This window comes from Danio rerio, chromosome 3, assembly GCF_052040795.2.
Source record: "Danio rerio strain M-AB ecotype USA chromosome 3, GRCz13ab, whole genome shotgun sequence".
In the NCBI taxonomy this organism is placed as follows: Eukaryota; Metazoa; Chordata; class Actinopteri; order Cypriniformes; family Danionidae; genus Danio; species Danio rerio.
The window spans coordinates 6466787-6487531 of NC_141023.1; the positions used below are offsets into that span (position 1 = coordinate 6466787).

At 38.2% G+C, this 20745-nt stretch overlaps 3 protein-coding genes and 1 long non-coding RNA gene across 16 annotated transcripts in view; 1 reads left to right on the forward strand and 3 right to left on the reverse strand.

The window, feature by feature from the left end:
- The window catches only part of LOC147845474 (uncharacterized), a 154036-nt gene that overhangs the window by 44982 nt on the left and 88309 nt on the right, over positions 1-20745 (reverse strand). The window lies entirely within an intron of this gene.
- Positions 120-2876, reverse strand: LOC147845476 (uncharacterized). Of its 9 annotated transcripts, none has more exons than XM_087243733.1 (5): positions 2781-2876; positions 2574-2668; positions 1925-2015; positions 1526-1619; positions 120-1368 (listed from the first exon to the last, which is right to left on the reverse strand). In XM_087243733.1, exon 5 carries the CDS (start codon positions 1199-1201, stop codon positions 506-508), a length of 696 nt encoding a protein of 231 aa, XP_087099859.1. In that variant the 5' UTR covers positions 1202-1368; positions 1526-1619; positions 1925-2015; positions 2574-2668; positions 2781-2876; the 3' UTR covers positions 120-505. The 9 variants fall into 9 exon arrangements, with proteins under 9 accessions (XP_087099859.1, XP_087099861.1, XP_087099860.1 ...); XM_087243735.1 differs by having other exon boundaries at positions 1925-2029; XM_087243734.1 differs by lacking the exon at positions 2574-2668 and having other exon boundaries at positions 2833-2876.
- Positions 3938-10811, forward strand: LOC147845477 (uncharacterized). Its single transcript, XR_015480324.1, has 3 exons — positions 3938-5613; positions 5775-6131; positions 10733-10811. It is a non-coding gene; the product is annotated as an uncharacterized LOC147845477 (long non-coding RNA).
- LOC147845478 (uncharacterized) lies at positions 7006-19896 on the reverse strand. 5 transcript variants are annotated; one of them, XR_015480234.1, is made up of 5 exons: positions 10695-10768; positions 10492-10586; positions 9778-9883; positions 7844-8979; positions 7192-7424 (listed from the first exon to the last, which is right to left on the reverse strand). XR_015480234.1 is itself a non-coding variant. In XM_087243711.1 (4 exons), exons 3-4 carry the CDS (start codon positions 9830-9832, stop codon positions 7946-7948), a joined length of 1089 nt encoding a protein of 362 aa, XP_087099837.1. In that variant the 5' UTR covers positions 9833-9883; positions 10492-10586; positions 10695-10768; the 3' UTR covers positions 7268-7945. The 5 variants fall into 5 exon arrangements, 3 of the variants coding, with proteins under 3 accessions (XP_087099836.1, XP_087099837.1, XP_087099838.1); XR_015480232.1 differs by lacking the exon at positions 10492-10586 and having other exon boundaries at positions 7006-7424; XM_087243711.1 differs by having other exon boundaries at positions 7268-8979.

Here is a 20745-nt window from a genome sequence, read left to right on the forward strand (position 1 = left end):
TTTTACAAAAAGAGGGTCACAATCACAGAAGATGACCAACTTATTACTTAAGAGGCTGTATTTAAAATATAAAAACTGTATATTCAACAGTGATAATCAATCAAAGAGAAATCTGCTCGTGAAATTAATTTGTTTTATTTTTTATGCCTTCTGAATTCAGTGACAGCAGTTTTGTTCATAAGAGTTTAATGGCTTTTATTTTGTAATCATGGATAAAGCGGTCTCGAATTTCTGGTTGTTTATTTGCATTCATTTGTTGTTTTTTCGTTATTAATATTTTTTCATCAGTGAGTGAGACGCTGATCTATTATGACAATATGCGTTAGCAGCGACAGTATTTGCGTTCAGTTCCATTTTTAGCGCTCACCTTTCACTACATCCTGATTCCCCAGCTCGCTCACTTTGTCCCAAGATATTCAGCCGGAAACGGCTAGCTGCTGGCCCCAAGAAAGCCTCTCTTTGGCTCGATCAGGCCCCGGAAATGACTATAGAAACACGACTGGCCCTAGCTTGACTTGGGTGCGACAGTGGAAACGCGGCTATAGTGTTTAGCAGTACCAAAGACTCTAGAATGAGTGCATCTGAATGGTTTCTCTTCAGCGTGAATCCTCATGTGTAGATTAAGGGATGATGACTGGCTGAAACTCTTCCCACACTGAGTGCAGGTGAATGGTGTCTCTCCAGTGTGGATCATCATGTGGTGATTAAGGTTTGTTGATTGGTTGAAACTCTTCCCACACTGAGAACATGTGAATGGTTTCTCTCCAGTGTGAATCATCATGTGTTTATTAAGGCTTGATGATTGGCTGAAGCTCTTCCCACACTGAGTGCACGTGAATGGTTTCTCTCCGGTGTGGATCGTCATGTGTTGATTAAGGTTTGATGATTGGCTGAAGCTCTTCCCACACTGAGAACATGTGAATGGTTTCTCTCCAGTGTGGGTCGTCATGTGTTGATTAAGGTTGGATAGTCGGCAGAAACTCTTCCCACACTGAGTGCAGATGAATGGTTTCTCTCCAACGTGGATCATCATATGTTGACTAAGGTTGGATGATCGGCTGAAACTCTTCCCACACTGAGTGCATGTGAATGGTTTCTCTCCAGTGTGGATCACCATGTGTTCATTAAGGGATGATGAATAGCTGAAGCTTTTCCCACACTGAGTGCAGGTGAATGGTTTCTCTCCAGTGTGGATCCTCATGTGAATCTTAAGATCATCTTTTCCTCCACAACTCTTTCTACACTGAGTGAAGGTGAAATGACTCCTGTCTCTTGGTTTCAAAATACTGTAAGTCTGTATATGATTTTTTTCCTCAATTTTGACATGATGTTCCTCCTCTTTACTTACCACATTCTCTTCAATTAGGTCTGAAAAAAAGTAAAAATCAGGTTTTTATTACGTCTTTTAAACTCTCATCAAAAGCTGAAGTCAAAAGGCGCTAAAAACATTGGCTATACAAGCTGTAATTTTGATTTAAATTCTGTTGATCATCAGTTACAGTGCAAAAAAAAGCTTAGTTTCTACCTTTTATATGAAAAGTTTTCCCCGTTAAAACATAACTGGTTTATCACACCCAAGTTTAATTTCTGTAGCCACACCCAGACCTGATTACTCAGACCTGCGAGTGAAAACAGCACAAATGTTAGGGAATGCCAACATTTCTCTTTAGACCCCAGGCAGAGGGTTAAATGTTTAACAAATCTCCTTTTACTGAGCATTTGATCAAAACATGGGAATAAAAGACAACTGAGCTTCACTCCACATTTATTACCTTGAGAACAAAAATTGTATTTTACTTTTCTCTGTCTTCATATAAAATTGTTTGTTTTTGTGCTTGTTTAATGAATCAGATCAACTGTTCAAAGCTTCTCATCATTATTCTTCTTCAGGCTTATTAATGAAGAATCAGGAATAAACACCAACCTATTTGTTGTTCAGTATCTTCAGGTTTAATTCTGCAGGGTTCTGGATCACTCATGTTCTCACTGTCCTTCAGTAAACTCTTCACTTGAGCCTGATGGGAATATTCTAGTGTTTATAATGAAAACACTTGCATTAAATATTCAGCATATAATTTGCAATCACAACTGTTTCTTAAACATCAATAATTGTATTAAAACATACAAACAACAACACTGATACAAAGTTTTATAAAGTATTTACAATGATACTGTAAAATTACTCCAGAAAACACCTTTTCTAAACATCTTCCTCAAAATGTTTCCTGGATTAAAACACTCTCTAATATCATTTTAAAAATACATCCTATTAAAATATGTTTTATCATCACAATATTCTCACACAAGCTACAAATAGGTGTTTCTCCCCTGTTCAATAAATGTGTGTGTAAGTCTTGAGTGGCCGATTCTACATCTCATGTGTGCAGCGTGATCATGTCTCTGATTGCTTACATTTATCTCTCAATATTTTAATGAATTAAGTGTTTTATATTATTATACTAATCCCAAATTCTGTTTTACTGCAAAATAAAGCGTTTGCGTCTCTTCAAGAGTTTACACAAGCATATGTTCAGTTAAACAGTCAATATTCAATATAATCAGCATTAAACTACCTCTTAGTGAATGAATTAGATGGAGACACAAATGAAAGGTGTCCAGATAACCCGTGAGTAAGACATTACAAGAGTGTTTACAGCGTAGCATCGAGCTAAAAACAAGAGAGTATATTAGCATTGAGCACATATGTTAAAGCGGTTCAAACCGCAAGATGATTCCCGCAAGTCTGCGAACGCTACTATGGTCAGATATCATACACTTACTCTGAACAGACGAACAACACCTGTAACAGAAGAGGAATTAAACACATTAAACGTCAAACAGCAAAGTTCTGCTCTCTCCGATCTCCGCCTCAGAATTAGCGCCGTGGGCGGGATATTTGCCTGCACGTTGATCAGCGAAAGCCGATTGGCTGCCTGTAGCAGGTTCTGAGAAAGCTGATTGGCTGCCTGTAGCAGGTTCTGAGAAAGCTGATTGGCTGCCTGTAGCAGGTTCTGAGAAAGCCGATTGGCTGCCTTCAGTTAGGAGAAATAGTAAGTGGTTTGTTTTGGGAGTGCACCTATTATGAAGTGTTTTGGGTTGACTTTATATTTTCTTAAAAATGTTTAAACTACGTTAAGCGTTTTAGAATGTAGAAACTTAATTTAGCTTAGCATTAATTTAATCTTTAGCTTAACTTTTAACTTGCTTCCATGTAACAGAGTCAAAACTAACATTATATTTCAGTCAGGATAGCGTGACATTTGCCTCTTAATACCTTTATCTTGGTTTTGAGTGATACATTCTGAAAATATGAACTGATAAAGAAGGAAAGAAACATAAATAAAAAAACATATACCCATGAGAAGTGCATGTTAATGTCCACTATCAATCTGAGGTAAAACTGGCCTGTGATATCTAATAGTTATATATGGTCTTTCTCCAGTGCAGGCATGGGCCGGTATATGATTCTGACAGTATGATAACCTTGGATAAAAATATCACGGTTTGATGTTTTGACGGTATTGTGCTTACTGCTCTAATATTCACTCTTTTTAAATGTCTGAGTAAAATACTCAAACTTTTTCCCCCTTTAAAAATAAATATTTTATTTTGAGAAACATTTAAAATATTGTGGAGCAGTAAACATGTCAGACTGAATAATTCAAATGAATCTTTGGCTTCTGCTGTCTTCATTAGTTTCAGAAACAGATTTATTCACAGTTTAAAAAGACAATTTAGGAGATCTTTTCTGCTGGAGATACTGTTGTCCTAAAAAAACAAAGAAAAAAACCCTGACATACACAATAGGAACGGTAAAGCAGAAAATTTGGTCAGCTTTAAAACCTTGACTTTTCCAAACTGCAGTATACCTTTGTAGTGGCTATTTTCTTTAAGGAGGCTCTCTCAGTGGTAAAGAAGACAAAGTCTTACCCAAAGTGTCTTTTAAAGTTTTATTCTTTGCAAAGAAGATCAGACAATCATACAGCAACACAGATTTCTGCAGAGTGTGAGACCAATAGCAGAACACCCACAAGGATATTAGTGACATACAGCAGTGGTTCCCATCCTTTCTTTGCCAGAGACCCTTTTTTTCATGGAAATTACTGTAAGGCCCCCTCCACATTTAATACCATCATCACTCATATAAGTTTGCAGTAGGGATGAAAAAAATGTTGTTTTCAAACAAACAGTGTGTTTATTACAATATCTAGACATGTTTATGCACAAACAATAGCCTACTGTAAAATATAAAGCAAACCATCAGCAGGTCACTTGTAACTGAAAAAAACATAAGCCTTTGGCCTTTAAATTGACCCTATTTGAAATTCAATGACAAAAATATCAGTATTCACACTCGTGTATATCCTCCTCAGACCTCCTCAGAAAATCTGTGATTTTCTACATCCTTTGGGTTAAAAAAAAAAATTCTACAATTTAGAGTTTTTACATTTTGTTTTTATTTGAAATCTTACAGCATGTCCACTGTAGTGGACCGCAAGACCATTTTAGTTCAAAACGACCGGCACTCAGACAATAAAACTGTACAGGATATGACTGTACAGGGATATGAATCCAACATTATTGTAATCTTTTCCTTTTGTATTGAAATTCCTGAAACAGATTCGTCTGAGAGCCAAAAAAAAAAAAAAAAAAACAAACAAACGAGAAAGTGATGTTAATCCAAAACAAATTTAACTTAAAAGAGATTTAAAACTGATTGTCATTCTCTAATTGTCTCCAATTGTCTGATTGTTACATTCTTAAGTCAGAGTCTCCATCAACTCTCTAATAAAGAATCCCCTCTACTTCAGTTCTGTCTCCTACAACATGCAGTCAGTAGCCCCTTTCACACATACAAACCTTTCCGGAAAAATACCAGCAATTTTCCAGTAGGCGTGTATGTGTGAACAGGCCCTTTTTGAAAATACCGGTAAATTCGTTCTGGTTATTTTCCGGAAAGAGAAGTTGTAACTTTACCGGTAATTTGCTGGAATGCTGCGCTGAACGCGGAAGCAAGATTGCCGGAAAGAGCTGGTTCACGTCTAGAACGTGCTGACGTAAGACTTCTGCTTTAGCCAATCAGAACAGTCAGACGCATTCACGTCCGCGCGGTTTATAAAAATAAAAGCCTTTAAATATTTTTCCAGACACATTTACAGTAGCTGCTGGATGTTAGTCAGATAACGTTTATATGCTCCTTCTTAATGCCAACTGTGTAAATAATTATCGATGAGATGCTTATTATAGGCTGTTGTTTGTTTGCTTTGAAGCTCTGCTTCCTTCAGTTGCTTGACGCATCGCGTGTGCCTGTCAAGGAACCGGTGAGCGACAGCACACACACATATCATGTAAATCTTAACATGCGAAAGTGTTCCTCCATACGTTTTTATCGAAGTTGTTCACATTATTTATCCATCCACAGAGTTTGTAATGTAGTCAATTGTTTACAAGTAAAAGCCGTTTAGAGGTCATTTCTGGGTAATGATGTCAGAATTTACCGATATTTTAAAATGGATGTGTAAACGTTCTTTTTCGGAAAAAAATCTGTAAAATAGTCATCTGTGTGAACAGCGCTTTTTAATTTATCAGTAAAGTCGTTTCGGAAATTTTACGGTATCACTTTGTGATAGGGGCTAGTAATTACATTAAGATGGTCCTGGTGGACATTAAAAAAAGGATGATATTTTGAAACACAAACAGTTTACAGCTTTGAAAGATAAATGTATTGTTCCTGACCCTTTAATAAACAAATATATATGTAACAATAATAATAGTATGTAACAATAATAATAATAGTAATAATAGTAGTAAAAAACTTTTAAAAATCAACATTTGACATCCCTCTCTCCTTCCCATAAAATGTGCTCGTTTGTGTGTCAGCCATTTTGGATGCAGTGTAAGAAGTGGTTCCTAGCATGCCAGCCAATCAAATGACACATCACTAGAAAGCCCAGGATGTCCTCTGAACAGTACAACAGGACTTGATAGAGTAGCTCAAAAAAATGAAAATTCATGAAAACACTGTCCACTACAGAGGACACAAGTCAATGGGCCGGGTCTCAGGAGTATAAGGGGGAAAAACATAATATAGAATATTACAATTTAATTCATGCATGTTGTTTGTTAAGCAGGTCACACACCAGAAGCGCCGCTTGGCTGTGCGCCGCGCCATGTATCTTAGAATTCTAAACATAGGTTTCCATCAGGATACACACACCGGTGCCGCAAGTCGGCGGCGCTCGGCGACGGCTCAGGACGCAGTTCATTTTTCAGCCACGCCACAGAGCGCCATCTGATTAGTTTCATGCTAAATATCATTCGAATTTGCGCGTCTGGTGTGCGATACTTTAAACTGTCATGTGCGCGCCGTGTCGCGGCGCCAAGCGGCGCTTCTGGTGTGCGACCTGCTTTATGCTCTTTCAATTAGTGAGAGGATTGCTGTGAGGCGGATCAGTGAGACTCTGGCTGCGTCCAAAACCGCCTACTACTCAGTAGGTACATGATTTGAATGTAAACGTACAACTTGGCCATTAAAAAAATTATGTTCTATACAGTATGAATGTGAAAAGACCTACTACATCTGCCATTTAGTCATAGTTACGTGACCTACCTGCGTCAGTTGCGTCGCTTTACTCCCATTCATGAATTCTCTCTCAGGGCATCACGGTATAGCGCAGCATGCATGGGATGCGCACTCCAGAATCTCCCCGGAAGTAGTAAGTCATCCGGGTACTTCTCGCATACTGATTTTCGAATTCTATGAATTCGGACATACTACTCGGCTCGCATACTGATTTTAGCGTACTGTATAGTATGGAAGTATGCCGTTTCGGACGCAGCCTCTGTCTTTTTTGTGAAGGACGGATTACAAATTTGTCCATTTTTGGTCTGCTACGGCAGTGGACAATATTACCCCGGACCGGGGGGTTGGGGGTGTTTCGATGTTTCATAGGTTGCCTGGTGACCAATAACCATTTTCCCAATGGATGACAAGCTGCCAAATCATTGCTGTCACTCTAATACAAGTTTTATTCATGGAGAAAAGCACAAAGGACTGCAGTGTTTGTGTGTTCTGAGTTTGTCTGAGAAAATGAGTCTAACCGAAATGTGATTATTTTATACAAGCTGAAGCTGATCGATGGATTCTTGTCACGTGACTTGCGGTGAGTCACGGGCGTGAGCGCGTTACGCTGCGAATCCATACCTTGGCAGTTTGTGGGTTGTTCACTTAGCCTTTTCCCCTTAGCAAAGACACTTTCCAAAGACGTCTGTTTCTTGCTCATTTTGCTACTTGTAGGTTAAATTTGAGCGCTCAAGTGACTGAGATGCAAGCAAGAGAATACGGTCATTTTTCAAAACAAAAGATCGTTCAGACTCAGATAATAAATAAAATGGAAATAATTAAGGATTTCTTGTGCGGCCCGCTACCAATTGAACCACGGACCGATGGTTGAGGACCACTAAGCCAGGGGATAAAATGAACTAAAGCTACATGATCATTTTCTTAATTGTCTACTGCTAAGAAATGTTTAAAATATGACACACAACCCCCCCACTAAGCTCGCTGAGTCCCCCAAGGGGTCCTGGACCCCCCTGTTGGAAACCACTGACATACAGTATGAATCAGTTACATCAACGCTCATACTTCATTTCTGACCATCTATATTTCAGCTTTACCTCTCACCCAAACTTATATCTTGTTAAATCATCACGTATCCAGATCTTGTCTGGTGATAAACAGATGTTAAAGTGGTCACGTATTGCCTAGCTGTGTAATGTATACAGAAAGGTAGAAAATGAACAGTTGTTAAACTAGTCATATATGGTCTAAATTAAACAGTACATAGAGATAAAAAGAATAACAGACCTTACTATGTATACAACCGAGTATATAAAATGAACATAAGAAGAATAAAATGAATTTTCCACCACACCTTGAAAACCGTTATCGTTTCATGTCTACTCCAGTGTGGACCTTCAAGTGTAGTTTAAGATGTGAAGATTTGCTGAATCTCTTCCCACACTGAGTGCATCTGAACGGTTTCATTCCAGCGTGGACCTTCATGTGTCTATTAAGGACTGATGTTTGTCGGAAACTCTGCCCACACTGAGTGCATGTGTATGGCTTCTCTCCAGTGTGGATCCTCATGTGTTGATTAAGGGATGACAACATGCTGAAACTCTTCCCACACTGAGAACACGTGAATGGTTTCTCTCCGGTGTGGATCCTCATGTGCTGACTATAGTTTGATGATAAGGTGAAGCTCTTCCCACACTGAGTGCATCTGAAGGGTTTCTCTCCAGTGTGGATCCTCATGTGTCCCTTAAGGGTTGCTATTTTTCTGAAACTCTTCCCACACTCAGTGCATGTGAATGGTTTCTCTCCGGTGTGGATCTCCATGTGTCCCTTAAGGGTTGATGTTTGTCTGAAACTCTGCCCACACTGAGAACATGTGTATGGTTTCTCTCCAGTGTGGATCCTCATGTGTTTAATAAGGTATGACGAGATGCTGAAACTCTTCCCACACTGAGAACATGTGAATGGTTTCTCTCCACTGTGAATCCTCATGTGTTGATTGTAGTTTGATGAGAAGGTAAAACTCTTCCCACACTGAGTGCAGGTGAATGGTTTCACTCCAGTGTGAATCATCATGTGGTCATTATAGTTTGATGAGAAGGTGAAACTCTTCCCACACAGAGTGCATGTCAATGGTTTCTCTCCAGTGTGGATTTTCTTGTGTGTATCAAGGCTTGATATTTGTCTGAAACTCTTCCCACACTGGGTGCATGTAAATAGTTTATCTTCAGTGTGGATCTTCATGTGTCTAATGAGGATTGATGATTGGCTGAAGCTCTTCCCACACTGAGTGCAGGTAAATTGGTTCTTGCCTCTCGTTTGCAAAGTATGTAAATGAATTTTTTCCTCAACTTTGACATGATGTTCCTCCTCTTTACTGGCCACATTTTCTTCAATTAGGTCTGAAATAAAAAAATGATCAGTTTTTTAAGTCAAAAGTCAAAACACACTAAAACATGAGCCGCATTTCCACTGTCGGGCTAGTACCAATAGCCTGGGAGCTTGAGCAGTGAGGCTGAAATCATGTTGTGTTTCCACTGTCGGGCTAGTAGAGCACGCCGCAGCTCGCAAACCTTGCCCCCAGAACGTCCCCCGAATCAAACGCCATACACGCCACCAAGTTCAGTGAGTTTTGTTATAAACAGGTCGTTTTTGTTTCAGTCATATACATTAAATGTTTAAATATCTATTGCATAATGGTACTACTTATATCATTTCACCATCTGTACACCAATATAAATAGTGAATGTGTGTGTCTGTGGGTGGGGCTGTGTCGGTGTGGTAATGTGGCCTGATGTGGCTACAGTGCCAGGGCTGATTTTTTTTATCCCAGTCCGCCCCTGGTTACAATGCAAAAAGCTTGATTGATTATTTGGCGTTACTGCCTCACCTGTTAGCAATCAAGTAATCACTTCTGAATTGAACCTGCCTGACAAAGTGAAGTAGACCAAAAGAGCCTCAAAAGCTAGACAACATTCCGTGATCCAAATAAATTTAAACACAAATGAGAAAGAGTTATAAAGGTTATAAAGTCATTTCTAAAGCTTTGGGACTGCAGCGAACCACAGTGAAAACCATTTATAGATAATGCCAAAAAACACTGAACAGTGGAGAACATTCCTGGGAGGTCAACTGCTCAAAGCTTTTCATCATTATTGTTCTTCAGGCTTATTAATGAAGAATCAGGAATAAACACCAACCTATTTGTTGCTCAGTATCTTCAGGTTTAATTCTGCAGGGTTTTGGATCACTCATGTTCTCGCTGTCCTTCAGTAAACTCTTCACTTGAGCCTGATGGGAATATTCCTGCATTTATAACAGAAACACTTGCATTAAATATTCAGTACATAATTATATATATATATATATATATATATATATATATATATATATATATATATATATATATATATATATATAATCATAACTGTTTCTTAAACATCATTAATTGTATTAAAACATACAAAATACAATAAGTCTTATAAAGTCTTTCAGTCTGATCAATGATAAATATTGTAAAATTCCTCCAGAAAACATATTTCTAAACATTTTCCTCAATATATTTTTTGGATTAAAACACTCTCTAATATCATTTTAAAAATACATCCTATTAAAATATGTTTTACGATCAAAATATTCTCACACAAGCTACAAATAGGTGTTTCTCCCCTGTTCAATAAATGTGTGTGTAAGTCTTGAGTGGCCGATTCTACATGTCATGTGTGCAGCGTGATCATGTCTCTAATTGCTTACATTTATCTCTCAATATTTTAATGAATTAAGTGTTTTATATTATTATACTAATCCCAAATTCTGTTTTACTGCAAAATAAAGCGTTTGCGTCTCTTCAAGAGTTTACACAAGCATATGTTCAGTTAAACAGTCAATATTCAATATAATCAGCATTAAACTACCTCTTAGTGAATGAATTAGATGGAGACACAAATGAAAGGTGTCCAGATAACCCGTGAGTAAGACATTACAAGAGTGTTTACAGCGTAGCATCGAGCTAAAAACAAGAGAGTATATTAGCATTGAGCACACATGTTAAAGCGGTTCACACCGCAAGATAATTCCCGCAAGTCTGCGAACGCTACTATGGTCAGATATCATACACTTTCTCTGAACAGACGAACAACACCCGTAACAGAAGAGGAATTAAACACATTAAACGTCAAACAGCAAAGTTCTGCTCTCCGCCTCACAATAAGCGCTGTGGGCGGGACGTTTGCCTGCACGCTGATCAGCGAAAGCCGATTGGCTGCCTGTAGCTGGTTCTGAGAAAGCTGATTGGCTGCCTGTAGAAATAGTAAGGGGCTTGTTTTGGGAGTGGACCTATTATGAAGTGTTTTGAGTTGACTGTATATTTTCTTTAAACATGTTTAAACTACGTTAAGAGTTTTAGAGTGTAGAAACTTAATTTAGCTTGGCATTTGCTTAATTTTGAACTTGCTGTCATGTAATGTTAACGGAGTCAGGGCTAATGTTATATTTCAGTCAAGATAGCGTGACATTTGCTTCTTAACACCTTTATCTCGGTTTTTGTGTGAAACACTCAAGAGAACCGACAAAGGTAAGAAACATAAATAAGGAAATAAACATATACCCATGGGAAGTGTTTAGTTGACACCATGGGAATGTCTACTATTAATCTGAGGTAAAACTGGCTTGTGATATCTAGTTTTATTTGAATCAGGGCCAAACAGTGTTTTGTGTAAGATTTAAAGGGCTCTTATTTTATAACTTTACATCAGATGCCCATGAGAAGTGTTTAATAGGTTATATAAGCATGCTAATAGGACTTTTAATTTGCTAGTAACCTGGGTTAACCGCTTCCAGTGAACTCTATGACAATGCAAAATCGGCGCATTTAAGGTCTGTTTTTTAATAAATTATCGATTTATTGTTAAATATGGAAATAAAAAAAATAGAGTTTTTGCCATATCGCCCTGCCCTACTCTTCATGTGTGTATGATGATGTGTTGATCGTCTTAAACTGAGAACATGTAAATGGTTTCTCTCCAGGGTAGGTATAGACCGGTCGGTATAAGACTCTGACAGTATGATAACCTTGGATCAACATATCACAGTTTATCAGTATTGTGATTACTGCTCTAATATATGTTATTTTTAAATGGGTAAAAAAACTTCCCCCTTTGACCACAAAATATTTTATTTTGAGAAACATTTTAAATATTTTGGAGCAGTAAACATGTCAGGCTGAATAATTCAAATGAATCATTGACTTCTGCCGTCTTCATTAGTTTCAGAAACACAGATTTATTTACAATTTAAAACAGCATTTTAGAGATCTTTTCTGCTGGAGATACTGTTGTACTAAAAAAAAAAAAAAAAAAAAATACGAAACAAAATATCTGTCATATTTCACAGGAACTGCTAGCAGAAAATTTTGTCGGGTTTCCAAACCACGGTATACCTTTGTAGTGGCTATATTCTTTAAGGAGGCTCTCTCAGTGGTAAAGAAGACAAAGTCTTACCCAAAGTGTCTTTTAAAGTTTTATTCTTTGCAAAAAAGATTAGACAACCATACAGCAACACAGATTTCTGCAGAGTGTGAGACCAATAGCAGAATGTGTTACACCCACAACGTAATTATTGACATACAGGATGAATCACAGTTACATCAACGCCCATACTTTATTTCTGACCATCTATATTTCAGCCTTACCTCTCACCCAAACATATATCTTGTAAAATCACGTATCCAGGGGTCCGTTCTTCGTACCTCGCTTAAATGATCTAAGATGATTTGGCAGATCCTGGATCTTTTAATCTTGATAACTGATCTCTCGCTAATTTGGTTCTTCAAACAATTTCGCGAATCAGATTAGAATGTTTGGATGAACTGATCTGAGATCCCTGCGTGTGTTATGAAGAACAGATCTATCGATCCTCGAAATCATGATCAGCAATGCAACGATTGGCTGACGGCACAGCAGCGTAATGACATCATCTGATTAATATTCAATTAGCCATGGGAGCAAAATTACATCAAATTAGCAGTAAACGGTTTGTTAAATATGACACGCAATAACCTTCCACATTTGTTGTGAGCTGCAGGCTTTACACTTTCATGAGTCAAGAGTATTCATCATGTATTTTAATGCAAATCAATGTATTTAGTTCTACATTTAGAAAATATTTTCTTTATTATTGTAGCCGTTTTTTAATCGGTGTAAAGAATAACTGGTTGTTTACAAAAGCATTTTCATATTGGTAAAGGCGTCTGCAACTTTTGTGAAGCATCAAATCACTGGCATATTAACTGTCAAAACATGTTTATGACTGCATAAATGTATTATTGCTTTCTAAAAAAAAGTCACATATTGTGCATGTTTATTATACACAATTTGTACTAAAGCGATCTAAAAAGTTCAAATCAGTTTTCTCTGTGCACCACCAGGTGGCAGTCTTTGTACTTTCATTTCGAGGGTGCAGATTGCATAAGTTTAATTAATATATATAACTTTATTTATTTTATTAATAACTATAACTTATTTATATATATATATATATATAGTTAAAAAATATGTACCATTTTCCTAAGTGTATATAGCTACTACTGTAAGAAAATATCAGAATTCGGAACATACTTTCTGTATTATCTTTGCTTGAACTGAGCCGATCTAATCCTGTTTATATGAATTGAACCTGCTCCCGATCAGGTTTGACCTAGCAGAACTGTTGCTATGACAACAACTCTCGGATCAGCTTTGAAGAACGAAACGATCCTGGATCGTGTCAAATCGTCAATATCCAAATCCAGCTAACTGAGTAATCCACGTACAAAGAACGGACCCCAGATCTTGTCTGGTGATAAACAGATGGTAAAGTGGTAACGGTTTGCCTAGCTGTGTAAAGTATACAGAAAGGTAGAAAAGAAACAGTCATTAAACTAGTCATGTATGGTCTAAATTAAACAGTACATACATAAGCCGCTTTTCCACTATTGCGCTGAATCATTCTTTAAGCAGAACTGTTCCATTCAGTGCCAAACAGCTCGGACACGGTTTCATTTTCCACTGTCGTGCTGCAACGAAGGTCTTTGAAATATTACACAAAGCGCATCAGTAGTTGCCATGGCAACGCAATGTAAACAGCTCCCTTTGTTCAATAAAATTTAATAATAGCCGAAACTAGTTTTTTCATGTTCATAAAAGCAAAAGCAACCATGTGACTGAGCACTGTTATGCTGCTCTATCAAATAGAGGTGGCTAAATATCGGTACATGTCACAGCACCCTTATTTATTTAGAGGTCATATGTTGCGCGGCTCTGGTTTAATTTAATTTGGAGGGAAAATTTCCAAAATGTAACGTGAGGATTGAAAATGATTGGAGGGGAAATAAATAATATATTTCAAATCTCTGAACATAACAGAAAATTAAACAATGATAATGCAACAATAACAGGGCATTTGCATTATAGTGGCAGAAATATATTTTTGGACAGGCCTTGTCAAAAGTGAGCGGTCACTATTACGAATAAAAATATAGCACTTAAATTATTTCTTTTTTAACAATCAATTAAATTACACAGCGGATTTATATCAAAAGATGACAATGATATAAAATATACTAAATTTTGATGGTAAAATAAAGCAATGGCTGTTATTTGTTTCAGTATTCAAACATTAAAGGGCCACCTAGGTTACCCCTTTTTCAGATTTAATACAAGTGTTTTGCATCTCCAGAATGTGTCTGTAAAGTTTCAGCTCAAAACACCAATCAGATTTTTCATTATACCTTTTACTAGATTCTACTTTACACATTTTCCCACCAGGGGGTTGTTTTGTTGTACTGCACCTTTAAAGGGCCATGAAACCCCCTCGTTTCAGCAGTGTGTTTTCACACGTCTACTTTGGAAAAAGTCAGAAAAGTGGGCGTGTCCAGCTCTGTTTAGGGGGGAGTGTCGGAGGAAGAAAAGTGGGATGGTGTGGGAGTGTCTATTTGGGGACGCGCGAGTTTCAGAGTCAAAATACAGACACACACACACACACACACACACACACACACACACACACACACACACACACACACACACACACACACACACGAGAAAGTGATGCTGTTTAACCTACATGGACATCTGTAGTCGAATTATTTGCCAAATTATTAAATGGTGAACTTTAACTACAGTTTGGCTCTTTCATTCAGGGAATTCATTCATGCCCCTCGCGACACACGAGATATTTGATTCGAGGAGCTGCTCTAAGCGTGTATTTTTCATGCAATGCTTGATACCGCACGGCGAATGAGAGAAAAAAAACCTCAGCATTTCCTGGAAACTTAGATGCACACGACAGGTAGTGTCAGAAAGCCGCGTGTGTTATTCCGGTCACAAAATGCGGTAAAAACCCTACACGAGGTTAAAGTTTGGTTGTGGTGCTAACATGTTTACACTCTGTGCAATAGTTTGTTAGATACGAACAAACTGAATAAACAAAGAGCGCTGGTCGCTCACTTACCAAATCTGTAGAGACAGGACAATCACCAGCAACTAGAGCCGCATCTTTATGAAGAGAATACTACAAGCGAATCCGGATCTCAGCGTTTGCAGATGAGAACAGCTCTCAGGTAAACAATAATCCTCCTTAGACACGTAAGTTATTGTTGTCGAGCGTCGCGTACACTGTTAATCCACACATGATCCAGCTGAGCTCTCACAGAGAGAAAATGAAAACGAAACTTAACTGCAGCAAACTATAAAAGCAACACTTCACGCTTGTTTTGCCAACACAACGTGGCGTGGTCTCTGTCCTGAAAACACGGTGATAGTAATGAATATTAATGATATTAATGAAGTTGCACAATAGAGCGCGCTGATTGGTTTGAACCAAGCCTTACTCATGCATTAATGCATCACACTGTAAGAGGTAATAAGACACACTCTGGCACAGACGTCCAGTCTGCACGCTGGAATACACGCTATTATGTCATGACCGTGACGCAGCTTCAAAAATTCGTTTCAAACCGGAAGTACGAATTTGCTTGAAATAACGCAAAAACAACCAATTTACACTTTTTAGTGAAATATAGGTGTCCTAATAGTGTTTTTAGCAGTGTGGGACACATATACGACTGTCAACAGCTCAAAACATGTGTTTTGGTGTTTCGTGACCCTTTAAGGCGAGTCCTTCCCGCCTACAGTTTCTACATGCCTTTCTGCGTGCCTTAACCTCCTCCCTCGCCTGCGTCAGACAACAGCCAGACTTAAAGGAAGAAGATCTCACGTAGCGTGTGAGAAATACAACAGTAAGAACTTTACCAATAAGTATTTGTTGTGGAGATGCATCAACACACAACGTCAATGTACAAAGTTCACACAAGCGCACACAAACACACGAGATACAGACTGACACACACACAGACAAATAGAGCGCGTTTAGCTTTGCATTCTTTTTGCACGCAAATGTGACAGGATACAGGCTAATCTCTACTGCTGTGTGGAGATCTGATATGGTAATGCACAATAAACCTGATTTAACGTCCACAAATCGGGATTGAAGCGTCTTCTTTCATAATTGTTCTGACTCGCGGCTGTGCTGATAAAGTAAAGCTGAAGTATATCGCTGTAATTAATTACACACGTGCACTGTTTTAAAACATTTTAAACATGTGAAACTCACATTTCATGATGACTGCTGATCCTAGCCAACTGAACAGACCTTTAATTCCCGGTTGCTTTGCGCACATCTGGTCTTGTTGGTATGATTATATAAGTGACTACTGGGACATGTTACTACCCGAAGCTGTCAATCAGTTCGGCGAGCTGGGGGACAGCACTCCTACGTCAAGTTGCAGTCGGTCTGAAAACCGCTCCAATTGGTCCGCCGTTTTTACGTTGTTCAATTAAAGAAAAAAAAAAAAAAGCACTGTGTGTGTTCATTTCACCCCAATATGACGGTCTATACACTATACCAACATAAACATCTGTGCAAACAGCTTAAAAAGTAGATTTTTTTCACCATAGGTGCCCTTTAAATAACGAATGCAGCAAGTGAAATAAAAACGAATATGAAACAACACATATATATCAGGATATAAAGCATAAAAAAATACTATTATGTTCAGTAAAATGCTGCTCTTTTTTTCTTTTCTATTTTTATTTTTGTTATTTCAATTCATTTTTAGTCTTAATAATTAGCTAACAAGCAGTAGATAAATTCCTGCTTGACGTTTTAGAAAATATTTGCATAGCTATATTAAAGATCACACAGAACAAAAAACTAAAACACAGAAACATGTTAACATGCCCCCATAAATGTCCAACTTATGTATAACTGAATCACATAATGGCCTATAGCTGAAATGATGAAAATTGCTCATTTTATTCTTATAAAACAATTGTCAAAAACTAGTGGTATTTTTTGAGTAAAAGCAATACCGACATTTAAGAATCTATATTTATTTAATTAATTTATTTGACTAGTTTATTAGTGCATATATAGGCTATAATATTAATCATACAACAGTACCTTTGACAGCTACAGTGCCACTCTGTAAAGCTTTCAAGCAAAGTCCAAAAACAATTAAAGAAAGAGTTAACTTTCTACCGAAGACGTGGACGGCCGACATTACAACACACCGTAATTGTCCTTCATGGTTTTGCTAGTATTAAATTAACAAGCCGTCTGGGCTTTGAATTAAATAGTGCATTTATTTCCTGTTCAAAGTGTCTGCAAGTTTGCGTATTCCATGGATATGGCGATGTTGTTGTGGAACTTGGACATCAATGATGTTAAGAGTGTCTTTATATGATGCACAGCAGGAAAAAGTCTTTCAGCACCGCATGTAGTTGGTAAAGTTCTCTCTCAGATCTCTCAGAGTTTTGTGCTATCAAATACAGCGCTGCGTTCAATAAACACACACTCAGTCAGACGAATTAAAGGTCTTATTGCCTCGGATTTCAAACTAATTATTCAAGCTCTAGCCATGAACAAAACAGTAAGCTATTTTATGATTTCTAAGATTTTAGATGACAGGTTAGTAATTATATCATACATGGTTAATTGTATTCAAGTCAATGAAATAATAACTTTATTAATCTTGGAAAGAATGAAATAAATTATTCACTTCACTGCCAGAGACTGCTCGGTGGTTTTAGGGTGTTTTCACACCTGCCTTATTTAGTTCGATTGAATCGCATTAGAGTTCGTTTCACCTTTTGGTACGGTTCGTTTGGGCAGGTGAGAATGCAGCAATCGTACTCGAGTGCGCACCCAAAGCGGATTAAATAACCGTACCGAGACCTGCCTGAAGGGGTGGTCTCGGTACGCTTTCAAACGAACCCTGGAGCGGTTCGTTTGTGGTGAGAATATGATCCATACTAAAACAGGTAAAACCGCAAAAAGTACTGCACCTTTTGGACTAATTCAGCTGTTGTATGCCGATGTGCTGTGCATTATGGGATATGGAGGAAAAATATTTGCTGACAGCACTTTACCAACAGAGAGAGAGAGAGGGGAAAACATTACCTGATGGATCGTTGGTAATATTTCCGCAAGATGACCATGTCGCAGTTTAGCTACATTAATTCATGCCTCCTCCTGAAGTGACGAGCGATGCATTAAACACTGTTTTCCAGCCGCAGCCGCACTTCATTTCTCGAAATGTAAAGTTTGTCTAAAGCAGGAATACAATCAGCCAGCGCAGTCGTCCCTCCAGAGTAAAAACGACATTTTGTGTCTGCCGGTTTGTTTACTTGCGGGAGTTCATTGGCATTTTCCCGCACGTGAATTCTGACCAATCAATAAGCAGTTTAGGAACTATGTTCACTAACATCTGGCCAATGAGAGATGTGGATTTTATCAGATGACTGCATTTTGGTTCGTTTCAGCTGGTTCGGATCAAAACCAGCAGTGTGGTGTGAAAACGACCCAAAGACGGCAGAAAATGCAACAATGTATCATTTATTGCCCTTGGTCTGGACCAAATGAAGCGAACTACAGATGTGAAAGCACCCTTAAACCCTTTTCAAACTGTATCGTTTAGACCTGTACCATTTTTTTATATTGAATGTAGTGTTCTTTACTTGTGGATGTCTGATGACTAGCGCTCTTCTGCTGAGCTAGCTGTGGCAGCTAGGCAACAGAGCCGTGACGTCAACATACAGAATCTGTCGGCACAGTTCAGCACGGTTGTCTAACGCTTTGTAATCATGCTGCGCCATTCCAGGCTCAATGGAGAAACAACCGTAACCGTACCGAAGTGTTCTTAGAACGGTTCGACACGATAGTGGAAAAGCGGCTATAGAGATGAAAATAAGAACAGACCTTACTACGTATAAAAATTTGTAAATATAAGATGAATAAAATGAATTTTCCACCACAGCTTGAAAACAGTTATAGTTCCATGCCTACTCCAGTGTGGACCTTCATGTGTAGTTTGAGATGTGAAGGTTTGCTGAATTTCTTCCTACACTGAGTGCATCTGAATAGTCTCTTTCTAGCGTGGATCTTCATGTGTCTATTAAGGGTTGATATTTGTCTGAAACTCCTCCCACACTGAGTGCAAGTGAATGGTTTCTCTCCAGTGTGGATCCTCATGTGTTGATTAAAGGATGACGAGATGCTGAAGCTCTTCCCACACTGAGAACATGTGAATGGTTTCTCTGCAGTGTGGATCCTCATGTGTTTATTATAGTTTGATGAGAAGGTGAAGCTCTTTCCACACTGAGTGCATCTGAACGGTTTCTCTCCAGTGTGGATCTCCATGTGTCCTTTAAGGGTTGCCATTTGTCTGAAACTCTGCCCACACTGAGTGCACGTGAACGGTTTCCCTCCAGTGTGGATCTCCATGTGTCTACAAAGGGTTGATCTTTGTCTGAAACTCTTCCCACATTGAGTGCAGGTGAATGGTTTCTCTCCAGTGTGGATCCTCATGTGTTGTTTAAGAGATGACGAGACGCTAAATCTCTTCCCACACTGAGAACATGTGAACGGTTTCTCTCCAGTGTGGATCCTCAAGTGTTTAGTATAGTTTGATGAGAAGGTGAAGCTCTTCCCACACAGAGTGCATCTGAATGGTTTCTCTCCAGTGAGGATTGTGTGTGTATTAAGGGTTGATATTTGTCTGAAACTCTTCCCACATTCAGTGCATGTGAATGGTTTCTCTCCAGCGTGGATCTTCATGTGTGGAGTAAGGATTGATGATTGGCTGAAGCTCTTTCCACACTGAGCGCATGTCAATGGTTTCTTGTCTCTCGTTTTTAAAACACTGCATGTCTGTAAATTAATTTTTTCCTCAACTTTGACATGATGTTCCTCCTCTTTACTCGCCACATTTTCTTCAATTAAGTCTGAAATAAAAAAAAAGAGATCAGTTTTTTTATTAAGTCTTTAAAACTCTCATCAAAAGCTGACGTCAAAACACACTAAAACATGAGCTGCATTTTCACTGTCGAGCTAGTGCCAATAGCCTGGGAGCTTAAGCAGTGAGGCTGTAATCATATCGCGTTTTCACTATTAAGCTAGTAGCTCACGCCGCATCTCGCAAACCCCGCCCCAAGACCATCCCCCGAATCAAACGTCACACACCCCACCCAGTTCAGCGTAATAGGTAATTCCCCTTTATTTAGTGAAGAGTTTCAGGACATAAGAGCAAGTAATAAAATAGGCAATAGCATATATATCATTGTGCCCAGCAGATATTTACTAATAAAGCTCTACAATTATTTTATATGACCACGTTATGAACATAAACATTTGTTTGAGGACATAAAACACATTATTCACATGCAGCTTTTTTCTAAAATCTGAATTTTTTTTTTCAGAGAGGCCTTTGTAAAAACAAAGTTTAAATGGTTTAAAATGGTTTAATTTATTTGTATTGTATATACCTAGACTGTTATAGTGTTCGTTTGTTTTATATTGGTTTATCTAATGTGATTTTATATTCGATATTTGTTATTCTTTGAATGAATTCAAAATGGTTTAAGCTATTTTATCTCGAATATGACACTATTGTGTTGAGCCTACAAAAGTGGACACGTAATGTCAAGTTTCATGTCTCTCTGTTGTATTCATATTTTGAATTATCTCCAAAATTAAATAAAGAAATTAACCCAGCTGCTCACAGCATCCATTGCCCAGTCTCGCTCACACACACATGCATCTAAACGCGCACATTTCATGCACAAACACACTAT

What these genes read in the sequence shown, in the direction of transcription:
- LOC147845476 (XM_087243728.1), bottom strand. Translation starts at nt 2,827, where the DNA reads ATGTGTTTAATTCCTCTTCTGTTACAGGTGTTGTTCGTCTGTTCAGA. An exon ending in TCTAATTCATTCACTAAGAG is followed by an intron (nt 2,030 to 2,573) that starts GTAGTTTAATGC and finishes TATAAACACTAG; the next exon opens with AATATTCCCATCAGGCTCAA. An exon ending in AGATACTGAACAACAAATAG is followed by an intron (nt 1,369 to 1,924) that starts GTTGGTGTTTAT and finishes ACTTTTTTTCAG; the next exon opens with ACCTAATTGAAGAGAATGTG.
- LOC147845478 (XM_087243710.1), bottom strand. Translation starts at nt 10,745, where the DNA reads ATGTGTTTAATTCCTCTTCTGTTACGGGTGTTGTTCGTCTGTTCAGAG. An exon ending in TGTTCGTCTGTTCAGAGAAA is followed by an intron (nt 9,884 to 10,694) that starts GTGTATGATATC and finishes TTATAAATGCAG; the next exon opens with GAATATTCCCATCAGGCTCA. An exon ending in AGATACTGAGCAACAAATAG is followed by an intron (nt 8,980 to 9,777) that starts GTTGGTGTTTAT and finishes TTTTTATTTCAG; the next exon opens with ACCTAATTGAAGAAAATGTG.